Consider the following 15,336-nt stretch of genomic DNA (forward strand, 5'->3'; position numbering starts at 1 on the left):
ACTTTATTATGAGTGACTCAGTAAAGTACCAGCAATGTAATTTAATTTTAAAATTTTATACATGGTTTTATACTTTGATATAAATAGATACCAATTTCAATTATAGTGCTACACCTAGGACTAGTATTTTTTCTCAAATTTTTATTCTAATATTTGCCTATATTTCATATTTCATATTTGTCTATAATTATTCAAAATATTTTATTCAACGATTGTCAATAGTTCTCTAAATAAATTAATTAACTATAATATCTTTATATATTATCGAAATTTTGAATAATTGTACTTAAATATGTAAAACATGTTATTGGTGATTGTACAATTTACAGTATGTAATAACGTCATTTATTTTAAATATTTATGAGGATGCAGTTATTTCTTTTTACAATTGGTGGATGGAAAACATTTCGAAATTCAGGAACAGTTAACGTAGCGAACGTGTTTTTAACAAATAATACAGTCTTGCTGCATTCGTTGTATATATTCAGGGGTTAATCCTTGCTAAACACGCCTGAATACTAACTCATTCAAATATGTGTCGCTCTCATTATAAAGGCCTCTTACTGTTATCTATATTCCGCGGCAGTTCTACTTTTCATCGTAATCAATTCATTCGTATGTGCATCTATAATGTTTAAGTCATTGGTAAAATACTTCATTTAACTTTGATAATTATTAACGTTACAGTGCACAAGTATTGTTATTTGCTTTCCCTTATTAAGAATAAAAAGTTAAGACGGATGTATGATTGCCTCGAACAAGCAAAAATGGTGGCATGTCGCGTGTTAAAGTTTCAAGCCAAGCCATATAAAGAGGTGCTGATACAGCACCCTTTCGAGGCATTGGCAATGTCCTGAAAGGAGAATAAAATAATACAAAAATAATTTCAGTGAATTAAAAACATGGCGGTAAAAGTGTAATTTTGTTTATACAATTACTTACATAACTACTAAATTAGCTTCCATTGAATTTTCAAGTAATAATTCTCTTAAACGTAAATGCCGATTTGTTTTCTCATTCATAGCGGTTAATTCAGAATCTTTGATGATATCTGAAAATAAATCGATTTTTAGGAATTTTTTTTAGAATTTTATCAAAATACGCGTGTAATTAACATAATACTACCATCGTCTGTTTTTGTATTTTCCGTTTCTTGAAAATTTGCTATTAGTGTATTAAAGAAATTTTTGGTAGTATCCTGAGCTGGTTTTGAAATATCTGGTATCACGTTCAAGGCAGAGTAATCTATCCTGAATTTCGATAAAAGACTTGCCATACTAATGATAAAGTAATAATAATATTAATAAATTTGTTTTAACTTTCTTTTTTGCTCATAGAAATACATATCATATACTTACTTTCTTTGCTCATATTCGAGCTCTGAGTTTTTATTTGCAAGAGCGAAAACTCTTAATTTGCTATTAGACCAATTACGTCTTGTACTGATTATATAGGGTAACAGAAGGGTTAAACCACCATCATCGTACAACCACCATACATCTATCGTACCCTTTTTTTGCTTACGCTGAAATTTTGTTACGGTACTAAGTATATCTTTTGCTACCGGTAGAAAATTCTGTTGATTTTCACGTTGACCTTGCGCAGTTGGATTAGGATATTCGTTAATTAGTTTGGACCTTCTTGGAGCTGGACTCCCAGGAATAGAAATATCTGACGTACTACTAGCTGCAAGAATAAATATTAGTTTAAAGATACGATAAGGATTATAACAAAAATTCAGTGTTTATGAAAACAAGCTTTTCAGATATTCCACAAACCTTGGCTAAGTTGAGAGAAGCTTTGATTTTCTGGAATTGTTTGCGCGGTTTTCTTTTGTTCTTCAGCATCTCCTACAACCGTGCTACAATCTAAACCCTCGCTTATTCGAAGAAGTGCTACTGCTATATGCATATCCAAAGCTTTGCTATATATATATATATAAAATTTTCGTGAAATTTTGATTTCATTTAATTATTACATTTAATTATATGAAAATACTTACTGCATTACATTAAAGTACATATTCAAATTTTCTCGAGGACAAGTCGCCCAGTCTTGTTTGTAGCCCATTAACAAAATATTGGGCCTCATCTTTCCCAAGCCAGCGGCTTGCAAAAGAGAAGTAGTGCCGTCTTGAAAATTTGCACCATCCACCATGGAATAAAATGCTTTAATTTTATTCGCTCTAAACCACGAAGTACAGTTCACGGTCATGGAATTGCGTGTCTTATATGAAATTGGTGACTAAAGTATGGAAATTTAAATGTATTAAACATTACATAAAAGATGTGTATCACTTCTTACCGAAAAATACTGTACCTCGATAATATGCCCACAAATAAATAAGCTATTATTTTTAGTAATATAATGTGCAAAGTCAATGAGCGCTGATCTTGTACTTGGAGTACCACTGAGTACTAGCAGTTGAGGTCTGTAGTTTTTAACGTGTTCTTCGACTCTATCTAACTGCTGAACAGCGTTTAAGGCGTTATTATATGTCTGAGCTTGTGTCGTAGAACCCCAATTAACATCTACGAAATCATTTTTAGATTATTAACGTTGTCATTACAACATAAAAAATACTTAATTTGTAAAATATTACCTGGTTTTCTGTACGAGACTACTAAATAAAGTGCTAGAACTACGAATAACGTGATTAGCGCTGTCCACCATGAGATCAAGAACATCACAGAAACACAGAGAATGGCACCAGCAAGACTTAGCCACATATTATAATACTGGAATAAAATTTATTCTGCGACTAATAATCTCTTGTTAGAAAAATAATTTAATGCAAATTGTACCTTAAACGTTGGTCTCCAACCGATTGGTTTAGCTAATGAAGCATGAAACGTGCTAAAGTTAACAAGAGTATAGGCAGCCAAAAAGAAATTTGAGATCAACGGAGCTATGGCATTCAATTCTCCTACAATAAATGAAATTTTTTAGTCGAATCAATTAACATCGGTGAATAATGTCATTATTTATCTAGAACAAGATAGTATAACTCTAACCGATTAAAATGAAACCAACAGCAATTATAAATGTAAGAAAGTAACCACGAATTGGCTCTTTGTCTTTGTCACCACTAAACCACTCTATTCCAGGATACAATTTATCAAGACAAAGTGCCTGAAATACTTTAGGTGCAGAAACTAATGATGCTAAGGCACTTGATAAAGTAGCTGCAAAGCATCCAGCATAAATAAATGGTCCAAATACAGAAACCAATTCAATCGCCTAAAACAATCGTATGGAATAGTCAATATGAAAATTAAATATTCATTCGCATTCCTTTGATTGCTAACTGTTAGAAGAAATACCTGAAAACTATTATGACTACCATAAAGACAATGTCCTGTACAATTAAATTTTGTGCCATACTTGCTCCATACTATTTCGCTAGTATTTAAGGTAGCAATTGGAGACTCAGTTGTTTCATTAGTCGCATTCAAACTCGATAAGGCAGTATATGAACTATTGAAAATGTTCCACAAGTCATTAATATCACCAGACGCGTCTCGCATAACTGTGCCGCCCACCATAAGCGCCATAAAGAGGTAAGATATAGTTGTTAAAAGAATAGCCAACAGTGTTCCTTTAGGAATAGCTGTTTGTGGATCCTATCAAAAATACAAATTCTCTGTATGGACTATAATAGACACATATTTGTTGCTAATACTACAGATGTATGCAACATTAAGATACGGCGAGTTAAATGCTAAGATTTAATATAATGTAATTATAACATGTAATGTATAAAATAACAATATAATGTAATATCAATGAAACTTCTTAGCAATCAAAATGTTAAAAGATATTCCTTATAGACGAAAGGGCTAAATCACCTTCAAATCACCGGATATATTCGCACCTGCCAGGATACCCGTAGCCGCAGGAAAGAAAATAGCCAAAACTGAAAAAAAGTTGTGTTCCATCCCTTCGCTGTATCTGTAGTCCGAATAAAAATTCTCTTTGAATAGATCAGCTGTGGACATATAGAAAATAGGATATGAGTTAAACTATTGTAAAAACCTTAAATATTTTATCTGCAACATGTGTTGATTATTGATCGTTATTTAATTCATAACTTAGTTACTATCTCTTGAACAAATGATATTATCAGCAGTAACCGTATGTATTACCGTTGTATCCTATAAATCCTTTGGCCCGTTCCTGATCGTTTTTAGGTCCAATGATGGTGCCAATCATGAAATCGGCAATAGCTAAGAGCAAAATAATCAGCAAACCAATCTGAGCCTTCGCCTCCCATTCCAAACCGAACATAACGATCAACAGCAACAGAACTATCGTGATACAACCTGTACGGAAGGGAACCATAAGAAATTCTGTCCAAAAAAATCATGTACATGGCCTTTTATACCGACCTATAATTCTGATGTCTGTATTGTCGCAATCAACGATACAAATCTCATTCGCTTTTAAACAGTCAACCATACTTTCACAGAATCCAACAACGTACATGGAGCAAGCGACTGCATTCGCCAAAGAAAATATAAGTCCTATAGAACCTCCGAATTCGGGTCCCAGTGATCTGGAAATCATATAATACGTGCCACCTGCGGCAAGTAATTAATCTTATCATCTGACACCAGAGACAATAAAGAAAGCAAAACGTGTCGACCGACGTATACACATTTTTTCCAATCATTGTTTGAATCGATAGTATATAACAGGTATGTATTCGTTGGTATTTACCTCCTTTAATGAGCCCATTTGTGCTAATCGCCGACATCGATAAAGATGTTATTGTGGTCACAGCTGTCGTTATTGAAATCAATAAAATAGCTTCCCCTAAAGGGAACAGAAGGAAAAACGCATGAAATCTATAAGATACATTTTCTTTTTTTTTTCATAGTTACCTATGCCAGCTTGTGCTACGACCCAAGAGAGTCGTAGAAAGAGCATCACCCCCCAAATATTCAGAAGACATCTCAATAAAACTCCTTGAATCCATCCGAATTTTATACCGGAAATCGATGATTTCACCTGTGCTATTTGTAATATATGCGAGCCTGGATCCTACGACAGTAAAGCAATAAGCATAATTTTAAAGCGACTTAATGATTATCGTTCAATATAGCTTAAGCCCGAATAGAAATACAACATCAATGTATTACAATCAATTATCTACTTCATTCAAGTTCAAGTTAAATCATCGTCCCACATACTGGTCGATGACTGGTAGATTTTCTTGGATGACGAATAAGATTGTTTCAGTTTCCAGATCCATTGGAACAAACAAGTATTTATGGAAATAAACTGCAGAATTTATCGAGAGATTCGTAGATCTCTCTATGTGAGTGTTACGCGTAAATTGAGATTTAGAGGTGGTTATCGGCATTGAAGGTGATTCGTCTAGAGGAAGGGTCGCCAGTCAACCAATGAAGACTAACGATTTACGTAACAATGCCTCACATGCCATATATTACACGCGTCGCCCAATGTTCAGATACTTTTTAGAAATTCAGCTCGTAAATGTCAACGATTAGCAGCGAATATTATCAATAGGCAAAAATATATTTTGCTCGTTATGGATGAAAAATAACATTGATAATGATTTTGACAATATCTACGCTGTAAATCCCAGGCGTAACAGAATAAACACAATAATCGAAATTAAAACAATGGAAATCTAAATCAATGAAAGCTGAAAAGTGGAATTTATAGAACGAAGTAGTGTTGATGCGAACTCTTCAGAGTATTTACATGAGAATCAAACAAAACTGAAGGAACTTTCGTCTCTCTAAATACGTATGGATCTGATCAAACAAACGATTGTAGAAGCCTTAGAAACAAACTACTATATAAACACTAATTGAATTACACCCTCTGTAATAACATGATATTTACGACGAATAGAGAAACCAAGGATTTTCGATACAAAACTGAAACATTTAGGTATTATGAATTACCTAAATGCTTTTTATAACAGCTTATTTCAATTTGTACCAGCTAATACGATGATTCTTTTCTATCGTTAATACGCCAAAAATTTATTCGAAGAATAAATAGCAAGCACGAATATCCGCGGTTCAAAGATATTTTCTTACGAGCCTGCTTCAACTAGCGTCTAACTCTTAGAGAGACGATTATTTCATCCCATTATTTCCCGTTATATCCTCGAATATCGTGCCTTGAAGTTTGGTATAATTGTAAAATTATTCTTAAGCATCTGCACGGAGCCAATCTTGTGTCGACTTACCCTTCGTAACGTGACAAGAATGTTCCTCGAATCGATCAAATAAATGAAGCTACCCTGACAAGAAGCTTATGAACTGTTAAATAATATTTTCAGATTCTCAATCATTCGATATTTCAATCTCGATAACGCAGTCCAAATATAAGTGTAGAACTTGAACTTAACTTTCAACAATTTCATTGCCTCGTAAAAACGTGTCGTGTTTCTCAGTGCCGCAAATTGTTTAACTTAACGAGAGAAAATTTCTCGAGCGATCCTCTTACTACAATTATTGTACCTTGAAATGTTACAACGAGAGGCACCAACCTGATCCTTCTCTTCTCGGAACCAGTACATTATGAAGATATACTTGGAGAGAAAAAGCAGCCTGTCCAAAGATGAGTCGTCTGTTCATCGTTGCAGATCATGCACGTAAGTACTTACGACGCGCATAAGTGAATTACGAGCGCGTTGCATCGAAAGAAAAAATCGACGAGGAAAAGAACACGCTTCTCGCCTACTGGCCACATACACACTCTTTCAAACCGACACGTCCGTACGATACGTGGTATAATAGTCAAATAATAACGAACGCTTATCTCTCGACTCGTAATGTATTCGGAGCACGCGTTTTACTGGTCCTACAGATGCTATCATTAACTCATGTGTGCCACACAATTTGGATTTACAAGTGATATTTCAATTTTCTTCTCTATTCATTCCTTTTCACTGTCGTCAGTCGTTCAATCTACATATTTATTACTCTGTAATCGATCTAGTCAAATAAAATTGAATCGTTTATCGTTGACCTTTTGCACGTTGCGGTCGACTGATACGATGAAGTAATAAGAACGAGTACATGCATTGATAACAAATTCGTTCAACGACTTTTGTATGGTCTTGGTACGACGAAGCAGACGAAGAGAAACAGATAACTGCATCGACACAAACGCGTGATAAAATGATCAAAGTAAATGGTGCCTCATGGTAAGACAAAATTCTATTGTGCTTCTACAAAGATGTTAATTTCTCGAATAGACGGTACGATTTGTCGAGCATTGCGTTGTGGATGAGACAGTCTCATGGCATTTACGATTACTTCAAGTGATGCTTTAATTGTTCAGCCGAACGTGGGGGTTCCTATTTTAACATTCTACGATCCGCGAAGGTTGCTGCGTTTCTGCACGCGATTTCTAAGATTTCGTGGCAAGGGCCATATAAGTCTCTGCTAATTAATTCCAACGAAATGGACACAACGATCTCGAAAATAGCGCTCGATCGTGCTCGTTTTCCATAGGAATCGCAGACAACGACAAAAACAGTCGACTTTCATCCTGCTGAAAGACGCGTTGCTAATTAGTTCTGTCGATTCGAAAGATTACGATTCAAGAATTCGTTTGACTTCACATGAATCGATACGCCTCTAAAAATAAATAATTGCTCATACGCGTTTACTAATATTTGCCGATCCTTCTTGATCTTTTAGTTAAAAACCTCATAAAAGATGCATCGCTAATCAATGTTGACTTTTTAATCTTTCAAAGTAAAGCTTGTTTAGGTTCGTGGATTACTTTCAAATTTTCAAAAATAGATATTGATAATAAACTTAAGAGCAGTAGCGAATGGCTCTGTAAGAAAAACAAAAAGCGGAAGCATTATAAACGTAGGATGTTTGAAAATTTACTATGAAAATTTATTAAGGGTAACGCAGCTAATTGTTAAAATATTGCAAGTAACGTAGACTAGATAAAGAGACGGAAATGGAATATTTTCTCCTCACTTTTCATTATTTTAATTAACAAAAAAAGAGAGCGCGTCGGGAAATGATTTCTACATCCAAATGCACGATCGATAAACTACGCACGTGCGTTTTCACCTGTTAACATTGTCAAAAAATGACCATCCATCTAATGTATGCCACACAGTGTGCTTTCTCTAACTCTGTGTCGTTCTCTAGCCCTCTAACTCTTCCCTTTTCTCCTTTGATCCGTTTGGAAAGTTTTCGTTTCGTCACGTACTGTACAAGACGCTCCGTGTCCTCTCTTTTCTCTTTCAACCAACTTCCTCGAATTACCTGAGGAACGTGGTTGCTCGTAATCGAATAAGTTTGACCGTACCGACTCATCTCAATCGATCTGATTATACGCATCGAGGCGATCGAGCGAACTCGATTGTATCCGAAATTTATTTAGGTTGAATTATAGTTAACCCCGTGTCAGGGGCAATCTAGATGATGGATTTAAGTCGTTACGATCCTACGGTTATGCCGGACATATCATATTTCGTCGTAGTAGTCAGTTTAGCGGAGCTTATATTTAACTAAACATACCATGAGACTTAGTGAAAAAGTTCTGCTGGCTCGAAACTGTTCTATTATGATTAATGGCCAGGATTTATTGTCAACTTGAAATGAGAAAACTTGATGGGAACAAATGTAACGTCTGTTCCGTCGTTATATGATTTCAGCTGGGGTTAATCAAGAAAGGGGTTAATCGCTTCTAATCCGTGTATTTTTAAATACTTTTACACAATGGGATATACAATTAAGAAACCCTACTAGTCGTTTTAGTTATCCTTTCTAGGAGTACTATTTCTTAAAACACAGTATATTTACATCTTGCTCCCTACTTAGCTGTTCGGTATGTGTAGTATAAAATCAGGTTCGTTGAAATTCATCTAATTCGATACTGACCCAAGCATAAATAGCAAACGACAAATTGTGTTTCAGAAGAAGGTATTTAGATATGAAAAATTTTTGTTTTAACAGATGTATCGAACGTAAAAATATTGTTGGGCTATTGCATCAACTGTAGTCGACAGAGTGAAACATTATGATGTGAATAAATAAACGTTCTAATCAGTTTCTTAGTGGAAGAAAGATTAAGAAAATAACGTTTAACGAAGCCTCTTTGTTATCACAAGGAATAGGTCAATCACGATAAATAGAACAAGATGAATATCGTTTTCTTTAATCGTGTAAGTTATGTAACTTATTAGAAGGCATTCAGAAAATGAATAAAATAGCAAGCTTATTTAGCTAAGTTTAATAAACACTGTGTATAGATTCTAAAATAGTCGTAAGAAACTAACGACAAACCGATTATCGAAAAAAAAAGTTATCGCTTTCCGACACAGAATAAATTCAAATCGAACAAGCTCGTAAATATAGCGCCGTTTCCATTGACTCCTACTATTTCCGAGTAACGCGAACAGGAAACGGAACGCTATGTGATACAAAGAGTACACCGATTCAGCAGCTAGTAATACAAATTCAGACGTACATTCAATATACACAGACTTTTGATAAATCAGCGTGGCGAGTACGAACGAAGATAAAATACTGTTCATTTCCCTTCGTTTCCGTTGTGGTAGTCTCGCAAAATTCTTCCAGTTATTTCTCTATGCTTTTTCTTTTTCCTACAACCTGACAAAACTGCTTAATTATTATCTCATCGACAAGCAACAGACGTATGAACATATATATGAAGAAAGAATGAACGAATCTGTAAGGCATTGTTCGTTGGCGAACGCGTGCACGACCACGTTTACTATACTTGGTTAATTTTAGACCGGAGTAGTTGACGAGAGAGGGTCGTAGATAAGGGACGAACTCGGTTAAGAAATGCTTGAATGTCAATGTACACCGTGTCAGCCGACGTACATGTGTTCGTACATGCATCGACGTACCGCTGTTTCAAACGAGGAAGATAGAGAAAACGCGACGACTATACAAGGCAACACGTATAGAAACTTATTCTAAATATACTGTACCGTACATTTGTTATACAAAATATTTTGTATATGTTACATACGATTATGTTACGATCGAGATAGTTTGTAAGAATGCTGTAAATGTATATGAAAGTTACAAGATATTAAAATCACAGAATTATTTAAACAGTCAATGCTCCATTATATCAATAAGCCTCGATACTTAATAAGACCATCTTTCGCATAACAATCTTTTTATCAAACGTATATTTGCGATAAGTACGTCGCAACTTGTGTATACATTTCCAAATTAGCTTTACTAGTATACATTCTTCCAGCATAATCGTGACATTCGTATCACTTCGTTGCAATGCTAATGGAACTTCAAAAAGTGTTATTATATTCATGAAAATTTTCTACGATAAGTGTTCGAATACTCTCGTAGTATATGTATACTATATCATATAGTTCGAAAATTCTCCGAACGAACGTTGACTCGATCTTAAGGCTTGACACTCGTTTAAATAGCAAAGGGGAACTTTCGAGTGACCCACATAATTTTTTCACGGGGTAAAGTCTCATTGATTATGCTTTTCCACAACTATTTGCCTTGTCGCTGAAGTCTAATGTTTAGTTTGTAAACGAAGTACCGACACACTGACTAAGTTAGCGATAAGCTACAAGTTGATTAATTGTTTGTTGTAATTGCAATTTCACGATGTGCAAACATAATGCAAGCGACGTTATGTAAAACGACATCAACCATATACATAAAGCGTAAATTCTACCTACCGCCTCAATTGAAATTAAATTGATCTCACCCTAGTAGCCACGAAATAATTATGAAACTCCTCTTTAAACGATAAACAAATTTTATACGAGTTTACTATTCAATTATACGATTCAACAATTTAAAGAACAATAAATAACGCGATAACGAGACTCGAAAATAAACTTGCTCGTTTATCAAAATGACATCAAAATGAAGTGAAAAATTGTCTCGTAAAAGCACGTGTTGGGTGATTCAAAGACGTCTGGAGCTGGAAATCAAGCGAGGAGAATACCAAGTGCATAATATCACACATCGTCGTAATCATAATGAACACAACTACCGACGCATTATAAAACAAAGTAATAGCGGTCCTATTAATGGTCAAGTATCATCATCCTTACCTTGTTAAGCAGAGTGGGATTGTGAAGCTCGTCCAAAGACGGTCTATGAGCAGCCTGAATACTCATAATGTTTCTATAATTATCCAGTCTAGGGAGAGCCTCCCTCGTCATGTGCCTAAGAGACTTTCTCGTTTCCTGTTCGCCAAGAAGGCTGGCACGACCTTCCAGACTGTCTACTCGATTTACGTGGAATCTGGTTCTTCTCAGGGAATTCAATTCCACCGTTTCGGAATCGGTATCGCCGTTTACGCCGTTCTCGTGAGCCATCTTCTCCCTCAATATCTCTTCGATTACTTGTTTTTGGCTCTGTGATCCTTCTACTTTCCGTTCGTTACACCGCTGACGATGCAGCTGACGACAATCAGGTTCGACAACGTCTTCTGGAAGCTGGTGAGCTGGACGTTTGATCGTTTCGCCTTTACTGATTCACCTTCGAATTAAAATTCTCTATTAACAGTTGGCTCACGAATGCAAGTTTGTAAATCGTTAACTACGGATAATATTCTTCGAGCCTTTGTAAGAGTAAGTCAAGTCTTGGAAGGTTTTATAACGGGGAAGGTAACTTCCTTTTGTCTTTATCGGAAAGACGAAGATCTATTTTCATTTTGCATTATACATGTGGTTTGATAATTAAAAAAAAGGTCGGAACTGACTAATAGCTAGACTGCGGATGTTTAGGCAGATTCATAGGTTTGTAAACTAATTTAATTTTTTGTAAGTGTACAATTTTTGCATCTTCAAATTTTCTATAAATGTATAAACATTCGCGGTTTGATAATTCTAATTGATCTTTAAGTAACCACCGAGAGATCTTGTTTACAAAAATGCGACTGGCATTTGCAATTTCTGAATAATATTAGCCAGAAAGGGCGTTGGAAGAACGAAGGGGGAGAAGTTACAACGATCTTGACCGAAAGCAACGATCGTAAAGATTATTTGCAAATGCCATTGTAGATATGGAATTATTCGCGAGTATTCGATTTTAATACGGGACAAGCTAAGTGAAAATCCGTATTCGCAACATTTTTTAGAATCGGTCTATCTTAAATACGATCGATACCCGATGCCCTTGGTTCTCCAGTTACAATTAGTTAACAACTGCCGCGTAGGCTTGTCAATTATGAAATTACCCTTGTTTACAACACTCCGTACATAATTACTAGCTCTCGACGGGTTAATGCATGAATGATCTAGTTATTGAATTAATCGTTTCTTCTAACGCCGTAAAAAGATAGTTTTCTGATTGGAGTAGAAACTAACTATCTTATTTTTTAATGTACGAACAGGAGGACAATATTTATCAACATCTGTGAAGTTCAAATTAATAAAACGGAAAATGAGAAAAGGTTCTTTCTGTATGGTACGCTGCTTCCGTGAAACGATCTTGGGCGGTCCTCGATCAATTGATAAACGTTTTATAATTTATTTCATGACAAGATTAAAAAAGAGGAGAGTACTTTAAACGAACAATTAAACGCTTCGCGGAAAAGTTTTGTAAGCAAATGTATAACTATTTCAATCGCTTTATGAGCAGCTTCTTCGTTATTTTACTACCATAAATATTTCATTAAAATGGAAATTAGTGTTCCTATCCATTGCAAATGAACTATGCTATTGGTAATTAGAAAATGTAATACTAATAATGGAAAAGCACTCTATTCATTGTCAATTAATTTTCCGCTCTTGACAATTAACTTAAATCCGATTTAAAATCGGAATAGAATCGAATCGTAAAGAGAATTAATAGTTGTGAAAAGAATTTATGTGATCTTTTGTCTTGTTATTATAAGAACAAATTTCGGTGTAAGTCGAAGTACATAAAGTAAACCAAGTAATTACCGCAAAAAATGGTCTCGATTAACGTCTAACTAGATCATTCTAATTTACGCAAGTTCAAAACTGCATTTTTAACGACGGCTCGTCGGTCCGTATCATTTCAAAATAGCTGCAACGCAGGAGTATCGCGTAACATATTAACCTGAAACTGTTAAACGATAGTATATCATTGAATTTACATATGAAATTATCGTTCATTTAAGTATAATAATTACCTATAGTTTCGAATTATGGCCCATTCAGAAATTGTTTATTATTTCTCTTTGAAAATTATTATGGTAAATTAAAAACATAATTTAAGTAAACTTGCAACATTTTTATACAAGCCAAGGAAAATATCAGATTAATCAACAAGTGAAAAAGGTCTTCTTTCATGCAAGTATACGATATCATTTGATTACATTTAGTTCATCATCGAAAAGTTTTTTATTTCGTTTACACTATTTTGACTATTGACTTAACATAAATATTAAGAATCTAATATATTTCAATTCGATTATTCAATGAAAAATTTGAAATTCGAGCGAAATACCGGAAGTCGTACTTCGCTGGTTCACATAATGTTCACAAAAAACGTTCGTCACAAGCAAGAGACCGTGACAAATATCCTGGTAACTCTCACGACCACCTATTTTTTCATATTTCGACTGTGTCGTCGACTCACGTATGAGTAAAATGATTTTCTCTATCGTTCTATTTTAAATACGATTAATATTCTCTTAAGTTTATCGTTGTATGTCAAAAAATAATAAAAAGTCGGTATATCGCTGCTTATCAGAAAAAAGGGCAGCTACTCTCTGTCTTCTCTATTATAAATATGTATACATATATTATGTCATATTTTACTAATTCATATTAACACTAGCATGCCTCTCGATCGGTTTTTTTAGAAAGAAAGGAATCGATTCTCTTTCTTAATTTTTTTAAGTTTTCGGATATTCTTTAATCACTTCACGATTGATCGTAGTCTGTTCATGAAAATTTCAAAATCCCGATTAGCAACTAAGAAAGATTAATTTACGTAATTACACACACACACATATATATATAGACAATTCACGTGACAATATATAAAATTTAATTGTAAGAACACAAACTTTTAAAAAATTTGCTAACGGAATTAATCAACCCCAATATTGACCCAAGCATGATATGTATTTTAATAGATATAATAAAATTTTATATTGAAGATATTGTAAAATATTCTATTAAAGAAATGACGAAAATCTAAGAAAATAAACATTTTAAAAAAATAAACAGTTTGAAGAAACGTTACGGGGTTCATTGTAGGAAGGAAGCCGGCTCACCCTAGACGCCGGCGAATGAAGTCTAGTATTTTGTAGCATTATTCGTATAGATACAGAAGGGAAAGGCCAGTGCAGATGCTCGAAAAGGAATCATTCATAAAGGGATCAGGTATAAGGGAATAAATAGAAGCAAGCATTTCATTCTTCACCTTCTTTCTCAGTCACGTAAAAAGGCCGTCAAGTAGAACAGAGTATCCGTCAGGTATTCGATCCCCCCATAACCTCACGCCATGAATATTCACGCTTTCGATTTGTTCTCACATCTGTCCATTGAATATAAAACAACGATGCTAACATTCGATGTTTTTCTGGAATATAATCGACCGCATGTCAGGTAACATAAAACGAAGCCGGCAACTTCTTAACTAATATCCAGTTACACCACGACGCGACTGTCCTTTCTGTCAATGGACTTACACTGTACGAGAATTGGACCGGTGTGTACACTTATACGTTTGCGTAAGCACGTGCCGCTTCTGTCATTCGTACTCGTGTGATTTCTCAGACTCGCCACTCCACGACGCGTCCAACCGTCACAAAATCTCGATTCCTACTGACGGAACATCGCACAATTCCCCTTCACTCTAGCTAAACCGTTCGTGCGCTCGCGTACACTAGTTCACACGCAATCGCATTCGTACCAATATGTATACATACACGTGCACCACCTTTGTAGACATGTTATAAAGATTATCGCGATACAAGCGTTATTTTGTACATGCACTTTCTTACAAAGCCCTCCGAGACGTTACTTACTCGCTGTCAGAACATCCTTTATGAATAATCTATTCTTCTTTTCGTCTGTTTCAAATAAAAAATATAGTATAATATATAGTATAGTATTACAATTGCAGGTTTAAGGTTTGAGTTCGTGAAATTTGTAATTCTTTTATCTGGTGTAAGTTTTAAATTTTTTATTAATTTGAATATTTTATTAGACTGTAATATTTTCAATTAAAATTCTATTTACTTCAATTTTATTCTATATAAGTGCGTATAAATGTATTTACTGTATCGGATAATAACAAATAAGAATCGAGTAATAGATCAATTTTTAATATTATTTTTAGTGCAATAAAACTTTATTACCATGCAGTTAAAGGGTAT

General features: G+C 34.6%; 1 protein-coding gene across 4 annotated transcripts; it reads right to left on the bottom strand.

Moving 5' to 3' along the window:
* Window positions 1-77: 77 nt before the first annotated feature.
* Ncc69 (sodium chloride cotransporter 69) lies at window positions 78-14,804 on the bottom strand. Of its 4 annotated transcripts, XM_069122747.1 has the most exons (19): window positions 14,647-14,790; window positions 14,379-14,537; window positions 11,087-11,516; window positions 4,884-5,043; window positions 4,720-4,815; window positions 4,389-4,580; window positions 4,146-4,322; window positions 3,849-3,988; window positions 3,324-3,623; window positions 3,015-3,240; window positions 2,805-2,926; window positions 2,603-2,738; window positions 2,320-2,531; window positions 2,003-2,244; window positions 1,779-1,924; window positions 1,359-1,686; window positions 1,126-1,277; window positions 943-1,051; window positions 78-853 (listed from the first exon to the last, which is right to left on the bottom strand). In XM_069122747.1, the coding sequence occupies exons 3-19, from the start codon at window positions 11,351-11,353 to the stop codon at window positions 718-720; spliced, it is 3,141 nt and encodes a 1,046-aa protein (XP_068978848.1). In that variant the 5' UTR covers window positions 11,354-11,516; window positions 14,379-14,537; window positions 14,647-14,790; the 3' UTR covers window positions 78-717. The 4 variants fall into 4 exon arrangements, with proteins under 4 accessions (XP_068978848.1, XP_068978850.1, XP_068978847.1 ...); XM_069122749.1 differs by lacking the exon at window positions 14,379-14,537 and having other exon boundaries at window positions 14,719-14,804; XM_069122746.1 differs by having other exon boundaries at window positions 14,379-14,793.
* Window positions 14,805-15,336: the final 532 nt, after the last annotated feature.

This window comes from Bombus flavifrons, chromosome 11, assembly GCF_040668555.2.
Source record: "Bombus flavifrons isolate JBK064 chromosome 11, iyBomFlav1_principal, whole genome shotgun sequence".
NCBI lineage: Eukaryota > Metazoa > Arthropoda > Insecta > Hymenoptera > Apidae > Bombus > Bombus flavifrons.